This window comes from Myxine glutinosa, chromosome 1, assembly GCF_964187855.1.
Source record: "Myxine glutinosa chromosome 1, kmMyxGlut1.1, whole genome shotgun sequence".
NCBI lineage: Eukaryota > Metazoa > Chordata > Myxini > Myxiniformes > Myxinidae > Myxine > Myxine glutinosa.
Window position 1 is genome coordinate 324,537,600 of NC_136261.1, and position 23,284 is coordinate 324,560,883.

General features: G+C 44.8%; 1 protein-coding gene across 2 annotated transcripts in view; it reads left to right on the plus strand.

Annotated features, from left to right (window-relative positions):
- Nucleotides 1-18,805, plus strand: part of LOC137419496 (uncharacterized) — a 32,761-nt gene extending 13,956 nt beyond the window's left edge. The window contains exons 1-5 of one of the 2 annotated variants that reach the window (XM_078771022.1): nucleotides 11,097-11,351; nucleotides 13,430-13,616; nucleotides 14,458-14,537; nucleotides 14,845-14,888; nucleotides 17,724-18,805. In XM_078771022.1, the coding sequence (XP_078627148.1) occupies nucleotides 11,276-11,351; nucleotides 13,430-13,616; nucleotides 14,458-14,537; nucleotides 14,845-14,888; nucleotides 17,724-17,780 (444 nt within the window). In that variant the 5' untranslated portion in view covers nucleotides 11,097-11,275 and the 3' untranslated portion in view covers nucleotides 17,781-18,805. Of the gene's footprint in view, nucleotides 1-11,096; nucleotides 11,352-13,429; nucleotides 13,617-14,457; nucleotides 14,538-14,844; nucleotides 14,889-17,723 lie in introns of those variants that run through there. The other variant, XR_013622087.1, reaches the window with a different exon arrangement.
- The last annotated feature ends 4,479 nt before the right edge of the window (nucleotides 18,806-23,284 follow it).

Here is a 23,284-nt window from a genome sequence, read left to right on the forward strand (position 1 = left end):
TACAACAACTCCCACGGTAAACCCTCCTTTACGTCACAGCTACGAGCCAGCACCTCCATCACAGCTTTTTAAAAAAAAATGTATACAAGATCGAGGCTCGTGAAAGCTGACATTTATCACGCAAAAAGTCAAACCGACGCACAAAAAACAAGGGGAGCGGCAGACAAGATGGGGAGAGAGGGGGAAGGACACAAACACAACATTTGAGAGCAGGGACATCGGGAGGACTTGGGTGGAGGTGGGAGAGGTGTAAAACATGTGAACACTGCAAGGACTCTGGGGTGAATTAGCGGGGGTAGAAAAGATCAAGGTTTTGTATGGGGGAAGGTAAGAGATGGTGGTGAACAGCTGTTTTAAAGACCTGGAGGGAGGAGTGGGATTGAAGGGAGTGGGGGTGTTTGTTCCAGAGGTGGGAGAAAAGGGGAATGAAAGAGTGAAGGTGAGCAGAGAGCCTAGATTTTGGCAGTTTAACCATAAGAGGGTTGCAGGCAGATCTTGTGCGACCTGAAGGAATATTGGGGGGACAGAGCACAGAGAGAGCTGGGGGAGCAAGGCCGGAGAGGAGTCGGTAGAAGACAGAAAGACCACCAACCTGTCTGCGGTGAGTGAGTGAAAGGCCCTCGGAGTTAACTTCATCGCAGGAGATTCCAATGATTCTGAACGCTTTGGTTTCAACAGCGTGAAGCCGAGCTAGGTGTGAGGCAGGAGCACCGGCCCAGAGGGGGGAACAGTATTCCATTGAGCTGTGGATGAAAGCCTTGGATGTGGTGAGGAGCTCAGGTGTGCCAAGGAAGGACTTCGCATGACGGAGGATGCCCAGTCGGCATCTGGCTTTGGAGGCCAGCTTGGAAATGTGGTTTTCCCAAGAAAGATCATGGCAGATAGTGAGACCCAAAAGCTTGAGTGACAGAACTTCTTGGAGAGGATTGTTGAGAAAGTAGATGGGAGGGTTTGCCAGTCGGTCGTTTCGGAGAGACATTGTAAGAGTGTGAGATTTGTCAGGATTGAAAGTCATGTTCCACTTGTTTGACCAGTCTGTGATTTTGTCCAGGTCTGCAGAGAGTGAGGAGGCTGCAGACTGCCGATCTGAGGGACGAGGAATGGAGCGGCAGATAGTGGAGTCATCAGCAAAGAGATAGAGAGGATTTTCCAGAGAGTCGGAGAGATAATTGATGAAGACCAGAAATAGCACAGGGCCCAGAACACTACCCTGGGGAACTCCAGCCAGAACAGGAAGGGGAGATGAGAGAAAACCATTCAGGGCCACACGTTGCCTACGACCAGAGAGGAAGTCCGCAAGCCATGAGTGGAGATTTCCATGGATACCATAGGAGGAGAGTGAGCAGAGCTGGGTGCCAGACCGTATCGAAGGCACGCGATATGTCAAGTGAGACAGCTCTGATTTCCTGTTTGGCATTGAGGACCTCCATCCATTGTTGAGACAGCAGAAGCAACATGTCCAGAGTAGAATGACCTGGTCTGAATCCAAATTGATGATCAGAGATCAAGCCATTGGAGAAGAGGAAGGATTTGATATCTGAAGCAATGATGGATTCCATGGCTTTGCTGATAATTGGAAGCAGGCTGATTGGTCTGTTGTTGCAAGGATTTGTTTTTGCACCTTTTTTGTGTAAAGCGGTAATGTTTGCTGATTTCCAAGATGCTGGCAGATGACCTTGAGCAAAAGAGAGGGTGAAAAGAACAGAGAGAGGGTGAGATAGAGCGGCAGAGCAGGATTTTAGGACCCGTGGGCTGATGCCGTCTGGTCCAGTTGTAGAATCAGAGTCGAGGTTTGATAAAAACTTCTCCACCTTGTCAGGAGAGAAGGACACAGAGTCCAGGAGCAGTTGGGTTCGACTGGGAAAGGTGGGAACAGAGAGAGATGGGTTTGGGACACAAGATTTTGAGGCAAACACAGAGTTGAGGCATTCGGCTTTGTCATGTGCGGTGTCAACTGTGTAGCCATTCGAGGTAAGGGAGGGGATGGAGGGGGAACAAACACCAGAAACGGATTTGACCAGACGCCACCAGGATTTGGAGGAAGGAGACAGGTTGAGAGTTCAATCTTGAGTGTGGAGAGATAGTGCTTCCTGGCACTCCTGAGGGTAGACACACACACTTGTTTCGAGCTTGGTGGAAGGAACTGAGATTGCCTTCAGTTGGATTTGCCTTCCCAGAGGCAAAGGCAAGTTGTTTCAGGGCAACTGCCTCACCACAAGATTCAGTGTACCATGGACGGGAGGAAGGGTAAGACAACTGATGACGAGATGGGATAAATCTGTGCATGAGAGAGAGAGCAGTTTGCTTCCCAGGAAGAATTGATGTCAGAGGCAGTAGAGATGGGAGACCAGTCCAGATGATTGATGGCTGCTTGCAGACCGTGCCAGTCGGCCTGAGTGAAATGCCAGACTCGTCGGCGCTGAGGAGGCTCTCTGAGAATGGCCAGAGAGATGTCCACTTTAACAAGCACATGATCAGAAGAACCGATTGGAGCAAAAGAAGAGCAGCAGACATTTGCAGGGAAGTTAGTCATAACCAAGTCCAGAAGAGAAGATACTCCATTGACTGAGATCCGGGTCGGGAAATTGACAGATTGTGTCAGTCCCAATGAGTCGCAGAAGTCCTTTGCTGAGGTGCCATGGCTGGTGAGAGATGAACCCACACCCAGCCAGCTGGCATGATGACAGTTGAAGTCACCACATATGAGGAAGAGAGAATTTGGATGAGTTGATAGAAGTTGGTCAATGTTGTCCGACAGCGAAATGTAAATGAAGTCATCACTGTTTAGAGGACGGTACAGAACACATATGAACAAAAGGTGGGAGCGGAGAGGAAGCCGTAGCCAGAGGTACTCCTGGGGGTGGGGTGGAGAGAGGGCAGTGCAGGGAGAGTGAGGAAGAGAGTTTTTGATAAAGATAGCCACCCCACCACCAGGACAAGGCTCAGGTCTATCATACCGGAGGAGGCAGTAACCAGGAAGAGATATTAAGGAATCAGAGACATCTTGAAGGAGGAAAGGTTCTGTTAAGCAGATCAAGTCTGGATTGTCAGAAGCAACCTGAATGGAGAGATCAATCAGATTTGAGTGAAGGCCCCGGATGTTTAAGGTCCATACCGTTAATGAGGAGAGGGGGGGAGCATCGGGTGCAGGACAGGGGAGGGGTAGGGTAGGGTCAGATGAAGGGTGAGAGCGGGAGGTAGGAAGAGCAGTTGATAGTGTGTCAGAGATTACAGAAGAGTTACAACAAAGGGAAGGATGAGGAGGATGAAAGGTTTGATGGTGATGGGATGAGGCACAGTGAGGAGTTGTTTGAGGGGGGGGGGGGGGGGCAGAGGAAAGTAGAAGGTTGGGGAAGGTGGAGGTATGAGATAGAAGGGAGACGAAGTGGGGAGGAGGCAGCTTTGAGAAGGAGGTGGGAGGAGGGAGAATTTGGGAGGGATGGTTGGGGGGGAGATTTGAAGGGGAGGGGTTGGGGGAGAGAGTTGAATGGGGAGGTGCAAGGGGGGAGTTTAGGAGGGGAAGGGCAAGGGGGCAGTTTAGGAGGGGAGGGGCAAGGGGGGAGTTTAGGAGGGGAGGGGCAAGGGGGGAGATTTGGAGGGGAGGGGCAAGGGGGGAGATTTGGAGGGGAGGGGCAAGGGGGGAGATTTGGAGGGGAGGGGCAAGGGGGGAGTTTATGAGGGGAGGGGCAAGGGGGAGTTTAGGAGGGGAGGGGCAAGTGGGGAGATTTGGAGGGGAGGGGCAAGGGGTGAGTTTAGAAAGTGGATGATTAATGAAAGATGAACATTTATAACAAATTGGGTTTGTTGTGATTTTCAAGTTAGCGATCCGTTTTAGAACGATGGAGGAGGGGTGGAATGAATGAGAATTTAGAGCATGGAGTGATTTGGAATCATAAGAGATTGAATATTTTTTTGAAATTGAATGAGCTGAAGAGGAAATTGAAAGGAGCCTTTTAAATAGGAAGAAAAACAGCGTGTTGTAATATACGACTGAATGAAACATTCCAGGGGAAAGTTTAAACATTGTGTTGCGGTTTTTAGAACCTTCACTTTATCAAATTTAGTATTAAAATCCCTAATAACCCCCCGTGTACATTTCCCCTTAATTGGCTGTTAATTGTTTGCACCTTAGTCCATCGCATCACGTAGCAAATAATAGGCTTCCCTCAATATTTATCTCATTATTATATGTCTCAGGTAAGGCTCTGTGTCCACTAGTTGACCTTGCGCTGCACCAAAATCAAATAAGATAGATCCCCTTTCAATGGCCCCAGAACCTCCATTGCCAACCGCATTACCAACTGCATTTGACTCCATTACGCACGCGGTCAGCCCGGAGAAGAAGGGCGTTGCCCGCCCATCGTCGTCAGAAGGTGGAGCCAGGAAAGCCCTTGCCGCCCAAGGATGAGTGGGTATGGCTCAAGAGGGCGGGGTTATAAAACCTGTTGCCTCAGCCCCCACGGAGAGAGATGCGTAAGGGGCCAGAGGAGAGAGAGTTTTGAGGGAGGTGCGCTGGACCAGAGGCAGATTCTGTGGAGTGTTGAGAGAACTTCAGAGACGCATGAGTCAGAGGACGCGCGTGAGGCAGAGTACGCCTGAGAAAGCTGCCGGTGTGAAGCCGAATATGTGGAGCTGCCGGCTCCTCGCTGCCAGCCCGGAGCGGAGCTGTTTGCCGGGTTTCGCCTCGACCCCAAAGCGTGGATCGGAGCGCGCGCTTGGAGCCGGACCTCGACGCCTACTATCTGCCTGGACCCTTCTCTGCCTTCCCATACCATCCTTCCTATTCCATCCCATTCGTGTGAGTCTGCTCGTCGTCTGTCCTCTGTGTTGTCTGGGGTATAAGTTAAGCTTGTTTTAAGAATTGCTCTGTGTCCTGCTCCTTCCATTTCCCTGTATATTACTTTTATTTCTTCTCTTCTCCTTGATTTTGGTTTGTGTAAATAATTAATAAATATCTGTTCTTCCTACCTTCGTCTTCTTCTTCATGCTCATCCGATCGTTTTAGAGATTTCCCCATTGAGTTCCTGTGGTGCGATTTCGGCCAACGTTTATAATCGGGTTAGTCTGTGTTAAATGGCTCGAACTCCGGGTTGCTAAAAACCGCTCGGCAAATAGTCTATCTAAAACCGTGGTTCGAGCGGGAGTCTCTTCCCTGCTTCACGGTCAGGAGTGGCACTCAGGTCCTTGGGACTTTTCATTGACCAATTACCCTGGCTGCTCCCGACCGGAAGGAGCGTTGGGATTTCCAGGACTCACGTCGGTCAGTATCAGACAAGGGGCTAACCCCCCCCTTGGTAAGGGGAAAAGGCCGACGACTGAGATCCGTAACAATATTTAAACAGAACCGTGAAGAACAATCTTACATTCACAAAAATACCAATGGGGAGAGGGAGCCTAGAGGGACGACCACAAGTCACTTGAAAAGGGCAAAAGGTGGAAGGCAAGGGGAAAATGGGGGCGGGCGAGACAGCGCACGTGGGCAGAGGCAAAAGCACACGATGGGACAAAAGCACACGAGGAGAAAGGGAAATAAAAGTTTTTTGTTTTTTTTTTGGGGGGGGGGGGGTGGGGGTTACAACATTAGACAAATAGTAGATGGTCAGTGAAGTTTGGGGGAGGAAGGAAAATCAAAAAACCTAGCAAAACCAGCGAAGGAAGAAACAAACTTTGACGGGGGAAGCCTGAGGCTGCAAGGCCTCACACGCCGCGCGGCAAACAAACGATTAATTTATGATAAACACCGAGATAAACATCCAAGGGACACACTATAAGTTCACAAGCCGAAAGATAAAATACAGTTACGACAAAATACAATATTGTGAACAGACTTGACTTTGAAAACGTGGAGACCGTGTGGAGCTTAGAAAATTCGTCAAATATCCTTTGTGAAGGATATTTAACAAACTTCGCGAAGGAAGGACACTGTGGGATATTTAGCGTTCACCAAATAATGCCAGCAGATGGACTTAGTACCGACCCCTGATGCACTCCCACCTTCACCTCAAACTCACCACTGTTCCCGTCCTACGTCCTTACAGCTGTGCGTACTCTTTTGTACATTGCCATCACTACTCTGATCAACCATTCCTCCACTCCTAACTTCCTCAATGCCCATGTCACTACTTCACGTGGAACCCCATCGAATGCTTTCTCCAGATCAACAAACCCAAGAAACAACTTCTTCCTCTTCTCCATGTACTTCTCCTGCAACTGCCTCACAATACAAAGTGCGTCTGTCGTTCCTCTTCCTGGCATAAATCCAAACTGCATTTCATCAATCTTCACTTTCGACCTTATCCTCCTCTCCAACACCCTTTCCAATACCTTCATTCCATGCTACAATAACTTTATCGCTCGATACGAGCCACACTCCAGAGGGTCACCTTCCCCTTGTAGAGATCGACGAGGGTACTCGGTTCCCAATCCACTGGAATGGGGCCTCCTTTCACCACCAGATTACAGATCTCTGTCATTCTCTTCACACCCCAACTTCCTGCTGCCTTCAACATATCTCCCACAACTCCCATCGGCCCTCCCGCTTTTCTACTCTTCATTGCTTTTACCACTTCCTCAACTTCCTTCTCGGTTGTCTTCTCTGCTGGTCCTAAAACTGGGTTACTCTCTATGTTGCCATCTCATTGTGTATATATATATATATATATTGTTGTGGAAATGAGAATGTTGTTTTTTTATTGTGGTGTAACGTATGGTAAAATCTCACCCTCCTTCCTCCCATTTGTTGTACTAGGGCATTGCCCGTACGTGGGTGCCCGTTCCTTGCCAAAAAAAAAAAAAAACGCTACCCGTACGCTCTACCCCGCCCGTACGCCCGTAAACAAAAAAAACAACGCTCTTCGCTTCCGCCCTTCGCTCTGACTGAATTGGGAGAAATAATGCGCATAAGAAATCGAATTACGTACCGTAATGGCGGTCAGCTCGTAACGCGCTCAGCTCCGCTCGTCTCACATCGGCCACGCCTACGCAACAAAGCGTTCTGTGATTGGCTGCCGGAAATGAAGTCTTCACTGTCCGGAAGTTCGCAAATCGCAGTTACGATGAATCGTTTTAATTTAATCGCAGTTTGAATTCGTTTTAAAACATAGTTTAACGGCAACATAGTTTTCCAACGTGAAATAAATGAATACGCTGTCAAATGTGCCGTCCGAGGCAGAGTCTGATCGCCACGTTCGGCACACGTGATAGCTCGCTGCTCTCTGATTGGTTGAAGCGTTTTTTGGACATAGCTCGGTAAGTACTTCTCCGATTAATTTAAAACCTTGAAAAGGCACATCCTCGGGTCCCCAGCAATATACCTGGCAAGTTTCAAGTATATCGGACCCGTGGTTGTCGAGAAACAGCGGTCACAGACACACAGACACACAGACACACAGACACACAGACACACAGAGATTGCTGGAATTATAGATAGATAAAGGTCAAAGGGCGCTCCCGTAGTTATTTCACAAACACCCACATAGCTAATAATAGATTTCCTCCCTGTTGACAGTTATTTCTTTATTCTGTGTGTTAGGGTAAGGCCTTGTCTTCCATTAACTTGACACTCCATTGCATTGAATTACATAAGATAGATCCCCTTTCAATTCCCTCAATGCCTCTATTGCCAACTGCATTGCCGCCATTACGGCGTGGTCGGCTCGGAGAAGAAAGGCGTGTCTCCACCTCGTCATGAGAAGGAGGAGTGAGCCAGCCCCCGATCAACCAACCAAGGATGAGGGGTTTAGCCTGAGAGGGCGGAGAGAGAGCGTTCAAGGAGGTTCGCGAAAGTTCCATGGGCGTGGTTACATATAACCCGTCGTTCGAAGCAGTCCACCGGAGCCCAGGGAGTCCTTCGAAGCAGTCCACCGGAGCCCAGGGAGTCCTTCGAAGCATTCCTTCAAAGCTGAACCAACCGCAAACCAAACCGCAAACCAAAGCTGAACCAAAGCAAAGCTGAACCAAAGGCAAAGCCTTCAAAGCTGAACCAACCGCAGCCGAGTCCACCGCAGCTGGGTGGAGTTGAGCTTTAGCGGCAGTTCGACCCGCGGCAGCGAAGCAACGCCGCCGTGCGAACGAAAGTGTGGAGAGTCGGTGGCTGCTCACTCCCGGCCCGGCCGTTCTCCTGCCCCAGCTGAACCTTCCTCTCTCCTTCCAGTCCTTGATTCCTGCCATTCCATCCTTCTGTGTACGTGAGTTTGTTCTGTGTGTCTTGTCCTGGGGAATAAGTTAAGCCTGCAGTAGTTAAGCTAAGTTTCACTGTGTCGCCTTGCCTCTTCTGTTTTTATTTTATTATCTTTCCTCCTTGGTTTCTTTTGATTGTAAATAGTAAATAAATTATATTCGTATTTCCACCCTTTTCTTGGTTTTCCTCTTCTTCACATCCGTCGTCTTTGTGTTTTCCAAATTGAATATCTGTGGCGCGATTTTGGCCAACGTTTCAGGAATCGGGTTAGTCGGGGTAACTGTTCGGGTCGCGGCCGCCATCCGCTCGGCAAACCAACATCTCGCCGCGTCCGTAACAATTACAGATTATATATATATATACAGATTACAGATACAGATTATTTAACAATATTACAATATAACAATTTATATATATATATATTTATATATATATATATATATATATATATATACACACATACATATACACACTAGATGTCAAAAGTTTTAGAACACCTCAACATAACAATTTTTTTTTAATGTGAAGGGGTCTGAATACTTTCTGAATGCATTTTATATATATATATATATATATATGTATATATATATATATATATATATATATATATATATATATTATATATATATATATATATACACATATATACATACATACATACATACATACATACATACATACATACATACACACACACACTACCTGTCAAAAGTTTCAGAACACCTCAATTTTTTCAGTTTTTTTGAAATTTACACAGTTTAATGTCTCAATGTACTTGAAATTAAGCATATAAATAAAATAAACAATTGGAGATAAAAAGAAATCATAGAATCATTTTGTTTAACAAAATTTAATTTAAATTTTTGACTCAGCAAAGTGGCCACCTTTTGTAGATATAACCACCGAACACACTCGTGGCATTCTTTCTACAATGGAAATCAAATATTGTTCTGGAAGTTCTTCCCAACACTGTTGCAGAAGTTCCCACAAATATGTTGCACTTGCAGGTTGCTCTGCTTTCACTCTTCTGTCCAGTTCATCCCAAACCAGCTCGATGGGGTTTAAGTCTGGAGACTGTGCTGGCCATTTCATGATTTGAAGCCTACCGTCTTCTTCTTTTCCTCGAAGGTAGTTTTGACATAGCCTGGAGGTGTGTTTAGGGTCATTATCTTGTTGTAGGATGAACCCCTGACCAACTAGGCGTATACCAGAGGGTATTGCGTGGCGCTGCAAAATTCTGTGGTAGCCCTTTTGGTTCAGGGTGCCAGTCACTCTGTGCAAGTTGCCGACTCTGGATCCAGCAAAAGAGCCCCAGACCACCATGCTTCCTCCTCCATGTTTGACAGTTGGTGTCATACACTGAGGAACCATCCTTTTGCCTACTCAACGCCGTACAAAAACCCTGTGTGATGAACCAAAAATTTAAAATTTTGATTCATCGGTCCATAAGACCTTCTTCCAGTCTTCAGTAGTCCACTGGCGGTGCTTCATGGCCCAGGCAAGCCTCTTTTTCTTATTTTACCATCTTCGCAATGACTTTCTTCCTGCCACTCGACCTGTCAAACCTGCAGCTCGAAGTCTCCTCTTCACAGTTGAAACTGAGACTTGCTTACTTCGACCAGTGTTAAGCTGTGCTTGAAGCTGTTGTCCTGTGAGCTGCCTATCACGCAAGCTGTTGACTCCCAGAAACTTGTCTTCTGATTCTGTTGTGGCTTTGGGTCTGCCAGACCTTTTTTTTTTTTTGTATACAAAGTCGAGGCTCGTGTAAGAGCTAACGCATTAAACACAAAAAAGACAAACAGACACATAAAACATAAAATGAAGGGAGCGGGAGACAAGAGGGGCAGAGAGAGGGAAACACACAAACAAAATAGTAGAGAGCAGGGACATCGGGAGATCTATGGAAGGGAGAGGGCTGGAGGTTGTTGGAGAAGGGGGGGGGGGGGGGGGGCGAGTGGTACACAGAATATAACAAATGGACATTGCTAGGAATTTCCAGAATGAAGTCGGAGATTCAAAGAGGTGGATTTGGGATGTATTAACGGGGGTAGAAAAGATCAAGGTTTTGGAATGGGGAAGATAAGAGATGGTAGTGAACAGCTGTTTTAATAAAAGATACGCTCATTTTACCCCACAAAAACACAGACACATACACACACACACACACACGCATAAACACAGCCATATACACACACACACACATACACACAGGCACACACATATACATACACATAAACGCACACAGACATGCACACACACACACACAGATAAGGGTCATTGTTTTCTTGCTGTGTATTTCTTGAAGACAGAGAGTGTTATTCTCCTCGGGAATTAAAATTTGTGACTCTCTTCTGACATTGAATTTTTTGGTTCATCTATTACATACTACTGTTGGAAATTATCCCTAACAGTTCTCTCTTTATATTACAATGTTTTTATTTATGGTGTTTTAGGACCGTCTTCCCTTCTGAATGTGGCTTTAATGAACTTTTTAATTGGTCAGGCCAAGTTTGCAATTTACAAGTCCAGGAAGAAAAAAAAGAGAAACCTTTCTGGTTCTTCACGTGATGTATTGCTCACCTTCAAGTGCAAGATTAAAACTGGAGTACCGGTTTTTAAAAAATGAACAAGAATTTAACATTGCTTAAAGAAAAATGGGTTTTTAATGATGTCATATGTGAACTTGATGACGATTTGTTGATAATTTCTCTTTGAGACCATTTTAGTTATTGTGTTTTCTCCCTGTGACTGTACATAACTGAGCCTTTTCACTTTTGTAATAAAAGGAAGAAACAGTCAGTCTGTCTGTCTCTGTCTCTGTCTCTGTCTCTGTCTCTGTCTCTCTCTCTCTCTCTCTCTCTCTCTCTCTCTCTCTCTCTCTCTCTCATCTCTCTCTCTCTCTCTGTCTGTCTGTCTGTCTGTCTCTCCTCACTTAGTATTCCAATCAGTGAAGTACCGGGTGATGTTTGCCTCTAAATATGTGCTTCATTGTGGTAGTTCAACAGATGTACATTAGATCCTGGGTGGCGCCGGGTACATTTGATAGTGCTTAATATATAGAGCTACAAAAACGATTCTTCATATTGTTGGTTATTCATGTTTCCATCTTTTCTCCCCTTTGCAATCCTCGATCACCTTCATCGGCCTTCCCTTTTCAGTGCTTCACTTCGAGGTAAGATGGATTGTTTAATGGGGGTAGATGACGTTGTCTTGAAACTGCATTTTTGTTTCCATTTAGACATTGGTAGTTTCTCTTTTGGAATAAATGCTTTCACCCCTTTGTCTGTCTGTCCGTGATCAAGATATCTCCAAAATGTATGTTAATCCTGTTATTTTGCTCTTCTTTCTCCTGTTTTCTTAAGCCTGTCTGCGTTTGTCCACCTATCTGTCTATCTGGAAGTCGGCAAATATCATGCAAGAAGAATGAAACCATAAGACCCCATCAATGAGAGACCATGAAGCTTATTTTGGGAAAGCCACGTCCTGGAATCCATTATTGTGGCTGACGTCAAACATTTCCTCTTCACAAATAGCCTGAACTCTTACCACCACTTTGGATTCGATCTAAGTCACTCAACTCTGCATATAGCGGCAGCAAGTGCTTATCTGCTGTTAGGGTTTTCAAAGTCGTCATATTTCCTGTTCGAAGGATGTCAGATGCAGAAACAAATGAGGAGTTGTGTTCCTACAGAAGCTTTTGGCTGTTTATTGGTAATCCAAATCTCGGAAAGCCGCCGAAGGATAAGACTTCCAAATGATAAAACTCGAAGAAACTGAACATCAAACCAAACAATATACAAAAGCATTCAATGGTGCCCATCTACAGAACGCAAATCGATACAAGGTGTGGTTTCATGAGAACATAAAACAAAGCAAGCATTACAATATATATATATATATATTTTTGTGTGTACAAGATCGAGGCTCGTGTAAGAGCTAACATTAATCACATAAAAACAAACTGACATAAAATAATATGATAAGGGGAGCAAGAGACAAGATGGGGAGAGAGACGGAAGCACACAAGTACAACATTAGAGAACAGGGAGATCTGGGGGAGGGAGAGGGCTTGGGGGGAAGGTGCGTGGGAGGGGGGGGGTGGGAGGGAGAGGTATAAAACACATGGACACTGCCAGGACTTCCAGGAAAGAAGTCGGAATTTCAAAAAAGTGGATCTGGGGTGAAATTAGCGGGGGTAGAAAAGATCAAGGTTTTGGATGGGGGCAGATAATAGATGGTGGTGAACAGCTGTTTTAAAGACATGGAGGGAGGAGTGTGGTTGAAGAGAGTGAGCGAGTTTGTTCCAGAGGTGGGAGAAAAGATGAATGAAAGAGCGAAGGTGAATAGAGAGTCTTGATTTTGGCAGTTTAACCATAAGAGGGTTGCTGGCAGATCTTGTGCAACCTGTAAGAATATTTGGGGGACTGAGCCCAGAGAGAGCTGGGGGAGCAAGGCAGGAGAGGAATCGGTAGAAGACAGAAAGACCACCAAACCTGCCTGCGGTGAGTAAGTGAAAGGCCCTCGGAGTTAGCTTCATTGCAGAAGATTCCAATGATTCTGAAAGATTTGGTTTCAACAGCATGAAGCCGATCTAGGTGTGAGGCAGGAGCACCAACAGTATTCCATTGAGCTGCGGATGAAAGCCTTGTATGTGGTGAGGAGCTCTGGTGTGCCAAGGAAGGACTTCGCACGACGGAGGATGCCCAGTCTGCGACTGGCTTTGGAGGCCAGCTTGGAAATGTGGTTTTCCCAGGAAAGATCATGGCAGATAATGAGACCCAAAAGCTTGAGCGACAGAACTTCTTGGAGAGGATTGTTGAGAAAGTGGATGGGAGGGTTGTCCAGTCGGTCTTTTCGCAGAGACATAGTGAGAGTGTGAGATTTGTCTGGATTGAAAGACATGTTCCACTTGTTTGACCAGTTTGTAATCGTTCAATTAGTGACATAAAGAGATGTACGAACCAGTTTATTCTTCTTGTCTCATTGGAAAGCACTTGTACGCAGGTAAGAATGCAGAACAGTGCTTAGCGAGCAGAACAGGCCTGTCCATGCCTGTGGCCTCTGCGCCCTAACTGTCTGGCGTGTGTAATTGTCTTCTTCTGTCTGCTGTCTCATCCTGCGCACTTCAGTATATAAAGGATACTGCCCATCATTACCTCATTTGCTGATTTGAAAGGCATCCAAATGAAAATTTTGTTGTTGTGTCCTTTGTGTAATTAAATGCAATAACGAAAACCAATGTTTTTTTAGGCCCACTTGTGAAGCCCTCTGTTCGAAATGTCGATTCTGGTGTGTGGTTTGGCCGCCTTCGGCCTTTCGAGGTTCCATCCTATCATGGCCTCTGCTCTCGGACCTCTGCCTCCTCTATTAAAACGCGTGTGCCAAAAAGGCGGCACATGTATGACGATGACATGCCTTCTTGTCAAGAAAAGGAGAGGTGGGTGATAGTTGAATGACAAAGGTGGAGTTGGAATATTGAGAGATGTGCTCTAACCACATCACTTAACATTCTGAAATAATGGTAAATCCAAGTGTAATCACCAAGCGTTTGTTGACCACTCTTTGTTACCTCTGCCATCAAAGGTAGATGGAGGTAAGGTATCACCCATGTCCGTCTGTTTGTCTGTTTGTTTGTGAACAAAATATCTCAAAAACTTGTGGACGGATTTGGACGACATTTGGCAGAGATGTAGCGGATGTGACAAGGACGAAATGATTAGATTTTGGTGAAGATCCGGATTCAGACCCGGCTAGTAGAATTTTCAAAGTGATTCTTCACTATTGGGAGATCGGGCCAAAAACGATACATAGCAGGATATCTCAAAAAGTTGTGGACGGATTTTGACGAAACTTGGTGGACGGGTTGGGTGTCTGAAAGGGACAAATATATTCGATTTTGGTGAAGATCTGAATATGGATTCGGATATGAGAGTTATTTAATTTTAAAGTGATTCTTCACATTTAAATCATGACAAAATAATATCGGCTCGGACGTGCAGTCACGCATGGGGCCAAGTTTCCCCGATGCGACATGAATATTGATGACCTGATTTGAATAAAGTTGTGCTTCCTACGTTGGTAAAACTCATGCTTGCCACTTGGACATAGTGTGCTCTGGGCTGTCTGGAGAGTGGACACTTCCTTTAACCGAGGTGAATGGTATGTGATCCGGCGGGCCGAGGTCGTGAGCACTGGCACATGTACAGTTTACACGTACAAGTTGGACAATCCTGTAAATATAAGCAATAACATTCCAAACTGTGTGGTGTGCTTTGCAGATTTTTTTCGTACATCCCCGGCTGGAGGCGCATCTTATTTTATGTTCTTCTTGTGGTGGCAATGTGCTTCGTTATTCGGGGTAAGAATAACTATGATGCCCTTTTTTCAGTGCAAATTCCATCACTCATGCCACTTTCACCGTTTAAATGATTTACATTTAATGCATCTAATGCCAGTTTCACTTTCACTTTAACATATCGATAAATTCTCAAATAACATTCTCATTTTTGGATTTTATCCCCAATTATGTTTCATGTATCAATACGAATTTTGAGGTCCATTTTAAATTATGCTTTGAATCGATTTGATTTGATATGACTGACTCACCCACCTGCCCCTCTCTCTCTCCCAATCTCCTTAACCACAATCCACATTGTTTTAATCAGCCTACAATTGCTGCGCAAACCGACGAAGAATGACATTGTTTCAGGTATTTACTTTTTCTCTGTTTTTGGATAGTATTTACTTTCCCTTTTTTCCCCCTTTTGCTAAAATCATGATGCGAAAGGAAGGAGCTTTTGTTTGGGACTTGTGATTTTACTTCCTTTCACTTTCTTATGAAAATTGTGTGCAGTTTTGGGTTTTACAAAAGGCAAAACTGGGCAATGGATCAGGAGATAAATACCTGTAATTCATGCAGTTGCATGCAGGTTTGCTTAGGCAGGGTGGCTATCGCTGGCATTCTGAGTTTAAAAAAACCAAGACGTTCTCAATAAATCTTTCCAAAAGCAATAATTTAAACACTGAATCAAATAAAGCTTATAGTTTATTAGGGTTTTGATCAAAGTTAGTCTGCATTTAAGAAGGTGTACTAAAAGCGACCACGTGTATGATATTCCTTTTTGTAACGGCATATGCACAAGTTTATATTTTTTCCTTACACGACACAATATCCATCGGTTCTGTCATATATATATATATATATATACACACACACACACAGACTTGGCATTTAATATGGAATTTTTTTTTTTTCTTGACTTGGGTTTACTTTCTTAACTTAGCATATCAATCTGGTGAGTTTCTTTTACACTTTGGTGATTTATTTGTTAAAAGAACCATGTCACTGATTGTCTGTCGCAGCAAGAAGTCAACAACAGGATTATATCACAGGTGGCGTGGCAAAATGTACGGCCAGGTGCATTTGATGATTGGCTTCACAGTCGGGTATACAAGGGTTGTTGCGTTCTGTATTAGTGGAAAACAACTGCTGCACGTCTCCAAAGGTTATTGCCGCTTCCTCTGGAGATGGTCCGTCAACTCGACAATGCTGTTTGTCATGGAGTGGTGGGTTTACGAAATTACGGCATGAAACAGCATGCTATTGCTCGGCAGTATGGCATCACTCAAGGTCAGGTGTCAAAGATCCTGAAACGAAATGCTCAGAGGGGTGTCCCTACTCCAACACCGAGGCCAGGACGTCCCCGCAGAACCACAAGGAGGGATGATCGCCAGCTGCACCGGTTAGTCTGCAATGGCCGTACCAAGTCAGCTAATCGGTTTGGGGCTGAGTGGCAGCAACTGGCAAATGTGCCTGTATCCAGAAGGCTATTCAACCAATGACTGGTTCAAGCATGCTATCGTGCCAGGCGTCCCCTGAGAAAGCCACGCCTGACCAGACAACACCGCCAGCGCCGATTGCAGTGGGCCAGAGAGCACCGTCAATGGCAGCCAGAACAATGGAATCACGTGATCTTCAGTGACGAGTCTAGATTTCTGGGCTTTCGTCAAGATGGCCGCGTCCGAGTGCACAGACAAGTGCATGAAGCCTACAACAAAGATTGTATAGTGCCAAGAGTCCAAGTTGGAGGCGGTGGGGTGACCGTTTGGGCTGCTTTTCATGCAGGGGGCAAAACTGACCTGGTTGTTCTGAATGGAAACCTGAACCAGTTCAAGTACAGGGCCATTCTGGAAGAAACATTGCTTCCATTTGCTCGTGCAGCCTTTCGAGGAAACTTTGTCTTCCAAGATGACAATGCATGGCCTCATCGTGCTCGCATGATCCAACACTTTCTTGCTGACCGTGGTGTAGAGCATATGGAGTGGCCTGCCATGTCCCCGGATATGAATCCGATAGAGAACTTGTGGGCAGAATTAACGCGTCAAATCGACCACTTGGACCAGCAGCCGACCTCTGTGCGTGAATTGCAGCAGGCTATTGTCAATGCATGGCAAGCGATTCCTGTCCAAACCTTGGCAAATCTCGTGAACAGCATGCCTCGACGTGTACGTGCTCTCCTGAATGCTCGTGGGGGTTACACGAAGTACTGAACTGTAATTTTACTGTCCGTAATCCCAGTCGTAATTTAGCTTTTGTTTTTGTTAAAAGAAAATTTGGCTTATGTGCAAAATAAAGAGATACTTCTGGAAAACGTACAGAAGTTTAACACAGTACTGTCCATGAATTGAGTTCGATATCAGTTTACATCACTTTCAAGGATCAATTTATTTGTTTCGAAATGTCAAATGTAGTTTTTGTTTCTTTTAAAGGTCACATTAACAAAATCTAGAATAATTTCAACATAATTCCAATGAACTTTTGGCTCTAAGACATCTTGAAAAGTAAGTTCACCCCCACAAAAAAAAATTCCATATTAAATGCCAAGTCTGTACATTTGTAAGTTTCATGAAATACTGTTTTATTATTGTCAACTTGACAAATTTCAGTCTTCGGACATCATTGAGTTAGGAAGCTGATATTTTGACACGACAATGACCAAATGATTTGACTGCAAAGTCTATTTTTGATTTATTGATTGATCAATTAATCGATTAATTATTTAATTCTTCGATTAATGCCTTAATTAATTTTTTTTTTTAATGATTTCAGTCTAATGATGTTTAATGATGACAGTTTAATTTCACTCTAATGATGACAGTGTTTAATGATTTCAATAAACCAAAATGATGATGATGATGATTCACCAAAATCGATTCGTCCTCGTCACACACCGAACTTGTCCACCAAGTTTCGTCTGAATTCGTCCATAACTTGTTTTTTGAGACATCCTGCTGTATATCGGATTGAGCCCCATCACTCAATGGTGAAGAATCATTTTTAAAATTCTCAGATTCGGATCCGGATCTTCACCAAAATCGAATCATTTTGTCCGAATCCGTTCACAACCTTTTGTGATATTCTGTTCACAGACAGACAGACAGACAGACAGGGGTGAAAACACAACCTCCGTCCAAATTCGGTGGCAGAGGTAACAATTCTGTAATTAAACCAATAACATTTCAAACTGTGTGGTTTGCATTGCAGAAAGGTATTGAGGCGTACTTTGGAATTGATAACCATCCATGGTACTGTCCTCGGTAGCATTTTGCTTCAAGGAACGATTTATTGATGGAAGGGACCATGCATCGACACAGGTAAGTAGAACTCGACACAGGTAAGTAGAACACGTTTCTTCAATACCTCGTAATCTGCACATTGGTCAATCGGTAAAGCCGAATAAATCTCTTGAGCTTTACCCACCAGAACACTTTGCACTAGTATGGACCAGTATTCCTCAGGCCAGTTTAACTGTCGAGCCACTTTCTCAAAGTGTGGAAAAAAACCTGGCTACCTCCTTTTCATTGAAGAGTGGGACCAGCCTCACATGTCTGCCAACATCCCAGGTGTTCTGACTGACTAGGTGTCGAACCAGTCAGCAGGGATGGTACCTCTCCCCGTTCTCTCATTAACTCCAGCTCCTTGCCTTTAATTTCCTGCTGACGCGCCAATTCATGGTCCTTTAACTCCCTTTCGGCTCTTCTCTCCTCCGCTTCAAGTTCTCTTGCAGCTCTCCTTTGTTCTGCTTTTTTGTCTTCTAACCTTTCCTGGAGTTCTCTTTCCACTCTCCTTTCCTCTGTTTTTTTTTCTCTTCTAACCTTTCCTGGAGTTCTCTTTCCTATAATTTTAACCTTTCCTGGAGTTCTCTTTCCACTCTCCTTTCCTCTGTTTTTTTTCTCTTCTAACCTTTCCTGGAGTTCTCTTTCCACTCTCCTTTCCTCTGTTTTTTTTCTCTTCTCTGCTCTCTTCTGCTTTCCTTTCCTCTGCTTTTTCCCTTTCCTGGCTCTGTAATTGCATCTCCAGTTTCCGGAGCTCCAAATTTTCTTGCTCTTCTGGTAACCACTCCCAGGCTACCTCTTCCCATGTTCCTAATCCCACCATAGATTGTATCACCACTGTCTGCAACTCTGCCTTCTTCATATTAGTTCGGACCTCCATGTTAAAATGTTTGGCCAATTTCAAGAGGTCCGATTTTACTAACGCTCTGAACTGTGCTTCACTAGGGGTCACTGTAAATTTCCCTGCATCAAACTCCATGGTGACTACTGTTAACACCTGTTAACCTTCACAAAAAAAAAAAAATTAATTATTATTAAATTAATTATTAAAATTAAATTATTAATAAATAAATAAATAAATAAATTTTTTTTGGGGGGGGGGAATTGGGAATGTTGGAAAAGTTCCAAACTTTGGAATTCTGGGAATGTTAGGGAATTTTCAGATCCCGGACGCAGACCCAATTGCGAGCCCACGAATATCAATTGGACGAGCCCCCAATTTCTGTTACGGGGTCCTCCCCTATCCTCTGGTCTCGGTAGAGCTCTGAACCCCGAGGAAGTACCCGGCAGAAAGATGTGTTTTCCTTGGTTGAAAACAAGCCAATCAATAACGAGTCCACACCAAGGGTTACGAACAAACCACAATATATTATAAATCCCACACAGGAATCACGACCCAATTAGTACAGCGCTTCACAATATAATTCCTATCTACAGGTGGCACCACCTTATCGAGTCCCTTAACCCCCCAAACTCACGGCCCTTTCCCCAATGTCTCTGTACTCCTCCAAGGCGACGTCGATTCGCTCCAGCGATCGGGGAATCAATTTCCGATTCCAATCAGGGGCGGCGTAGACGATCGAACCAACCCGCAGGTCACGTGGTCCAATCCCCAGCACGATAGAGGTAGAATGGGAAAGCTCCCAAAGACGATTTCTGGTACGTACACGGTTGCGGTTCAATCCGCGAGTCTCCTCAATAACCTTCCAAAAGCCACTGTCTTGTACAGCCGTCCCCGGCAACCACCGGAGAATAACGCCCGGCCGACGTGACACAAAAACCTGGTCACTGCCGGTTGTGCGCGTGGCGAAGATGGCGGACGGCTTCCTCTCGCACCCGGGTTTGGAGGTAAGGATACTCGGCAACCTCAATGAGGATGCCCGTCTACGCAGGCTCCGCAGCAATCCGGCGATCTCCTATCGCGCGGACTTCTTCTCAAGGAGGCAAAGTTCCCTTGTACTGTACGTTTGACTGCTCAGTCCGGAGCTGCAATCAGAAATGTCTGCTTACGATCTTCCGCCGCTTCCTCCTCCTCCCCATCCCTATCTCTTCCGGGTCACGATCCGATTTCCGGCCACCTTTTACCAGGAGCGCTTTTAACCCTTTTAACCACAATAAGCATCATCTAGAATCAACCATGCTAACAAGAACCACCATAATTAGGGTCGGTATCCGTAACAATATATATATATATATATATGCACATATACAAACACACACAATGTGTTATGTTTCACACATATATATAGATACATATAAAAATATATCACACACACACACACACGTCCACCCACACACATATATACACACACATATATATATACATACACAGATATATATATATATATATATATATATACACACTCACACACATACACCCACACACATATATACACACACCTTTATACACACACATATATACACACACACATACATACACATACACGTACACCCACCCACATATGTACACATATACACACACACACACACGCACATGCACATATATATACACGCACACACACACACATGCATACACATACACTCAGAAGACCCATACCCAAAACACCCAGAAGACCCAAAACATCCTGAAGACTCAAAACACCCCAAAGACCCAAAGACCCAAAACACCCCGAATACACAAAACACCCCAAATACCCAAAACACCCCGAAGTCCCCGAAGACCAAAAATACCCCGAATACCCAATACACCCCGAAGACCCAGAAGACCAATACCCTTAAAGACCAAGAAGACCCAAAACACCATGAAGACCCAAAAGACACCGAAATGGTCAAAGATGCCTACCCCTTTGAAACGACGTGTGGTGAGGCGCGCAGAGCGCGCCGAGTCACGCTAGCAAAAGTAATTGAGAAGAGACGGATGTGATGTGGAAGTCCAAACACAAAAGAATGGGAAAGAAGTTCGTTGTTCATTGTGAATATGTAGTTCAATATTTTCAAAGAATGACTAAAATTACAGAGTAAAAATGACAAAGAAGGACTTTAAAATTCAAACAACCTGATCTGACCTGTCTGTGACTTGCTTTGTAGGCCAGCCTTGATAAAGTACCTACACGGAAGATGTTGTGAGTAATAGTGAGAACTAAATTCAAACCATAAAAATTGTTGGGTCGGTTAATTTAACAATCCTTCCCAAATTACGTATGCCGCGACTGATATTTGCGAAGATTGAAAGACATTTGATTTATGAAACCAGCATCTAATCTATTCCAGATCAGCAGATTGATGGCGCTGCTGTTTGCCCGTCATTGGAACTTGGTAGTGCACAGCATGATGTGGAGTCATTTGGAAAAGGAGGTTAGGGTTGTACACAGCATCGGACAGGTAAATTATGTGTATGAGTAAAAGACATGGCCGAAGACACTGCTTTGGGCAACTGCAGCCTCGACTGGGACAGGATCAAAAGGGATAGAAAGTGCCATTGCAGACAGTTCACTGGCCTCTTCGTTATTTATCGTCTCTCCTTTAGTGTTGCTCCCTCTTCATTCTGAAACCTCCAACCCTCTCGAGTTCCTCCAGGGCAGACGCGTTCTCACAGTAAACCTCTTCCTGGTTGATCTTCCAAAATACAGGCTTACCATCCACCAAAACTATTTTGCTTCTCTTTGATCCTGTTTTTGGAACTGACTCCTGGAGGGATGCAGTGAGCTTGCTTCCATTTACAAGCAATTTCATGATATCCAACATTGCTTCCATGTCAAGTGTTACCTGTTTTCAAACGACCTGATCTCTGACATAAGCAGAATGAGACCAGGGTGGTTGAGCAAGGAGGTTCGTAGTGTAATTAAGGATAAGCAGAAGGCATTTATTTTGTACAAAATACCAGGACGAGAGTCTGAATCTCATCAGTACATGATGAAACAGAGACTAGCAAAGAAAGTAACTTGGAAGGCCAAAAGGGAATATGAAAAGGACATTAAACACACCAGCAATGCAAAGAGTGGCTGTGAATATGATGATGATTTGCTGAGAAGATGTAAGTTGTGAGGTTCCTCAGGGATCGGTTCTGGGGCCATTATCATTGATAATTTGAATGTGGGGTTAAGAGTCAGCTTTTTAAATGTGCAGATGGCACAAATATTGGAAGTACAAGTGTGTGTCTACCCTCAGGAGTGCCAGGAAGCACTATCTCTCCACACTCAAGAATGAACTCTCAAACCTGTCTCCTTCCTCCAAATCCTGGTGGCGTCTGGTCAAATCCGTTTCTGGTGTTTGTTCCCCCTCCATTCCATCCCCTCCCCAAATGGCGACACAGTTGACACCTGCACATGACAAAGCCGAATGCCTCAACTCTGTGTTTGCCTCAAAATCTTGTGTCCCAAACCCATCTCTCTCTGCTCTCACCTTACCCAGTCGAACCCAACTACTCCTGGACTCTGTGTCCTTCTCTCCTAACAAGGTGGAGAAGTTTTTGTCAAACCTCGACTCTGATTCTGCAACTGGACCAGACGGCATCAGCCCACGGGTCCTAAAATCCTGCTCTGATGCTCTATCTCACCATCTCTTTTGCTCAAGGTCATCTGCCAGCATCTTGGAAATCAGCAAACATTACCGCTTTACACAAAAAGGTGCAAAAACAGACCCTTGCAAATACAGACCAATCAGCCTGCTCCCAATTATCAGCAAAGTCATGGAATCCATCATTGCTTCAGATATCAAATCCTTCCTCTACCCCTGCTAATTCACCCCAGATCCACTTTTTTGAAATTCCAACTTCTTTCCTGGAAGTCCTTGCAGTGTCCATGTGTTTTATACCTCTCCCACCTCCCCCCAAGCCCTCTCCCTCCCACAGATCTCTCGATGTCCCTGCTCTCAAATGTTGTGTTTGTGTCCTTCCCCCTCTCTCCCCATCTTGTCTACCGCTCCCCTTATTATATGTTTTATTTGTTGGTTTGACTTTTTGTGTGATTAATGTTAGCTCTTTCACGAGCCTCGACGTTGTATACAAAAAAAAAAGTACAGTAGATAGCAGAAATGGGGTGACCAGATTCAGGAACGTTGCCATACTTTAATAGATTGGGGAAAATATTGGCAGATGCAGTTTATTATACAAAATAGGACCACTGGACCGTATCTGGGCCCTGGCTTAATGTTGAAACCCAAATTTGGTAGAATTGTGACTGGTGGGTCGGGAGAAAAAGATTTTTGAAGGAATTTAATAAGTCCGCTATTTTGACACATTTCCAGTCATGTGACCAGAATAAGCTTTGTAATCCCCATTACCAGTCAGGAGCAGAACCTTGCTGCCAAATTTCAGCCGGATCGGTTCAGCGGTTTGGCCGGAAAAGTCGAAATGGGAGATGGATGGACGGACGGTACATGATGACAATACCTTATCTGGATGTCCAATTCCAGATAAGATAACAAGGAATGACAAAAATCCAGAGCAACAGAAACTCTTCAACAGCGAGAAGCAAGATCAGAAGCAAAAACAACAGCAATGACTACATTCTGCCCTCCCGTACCTGCGAT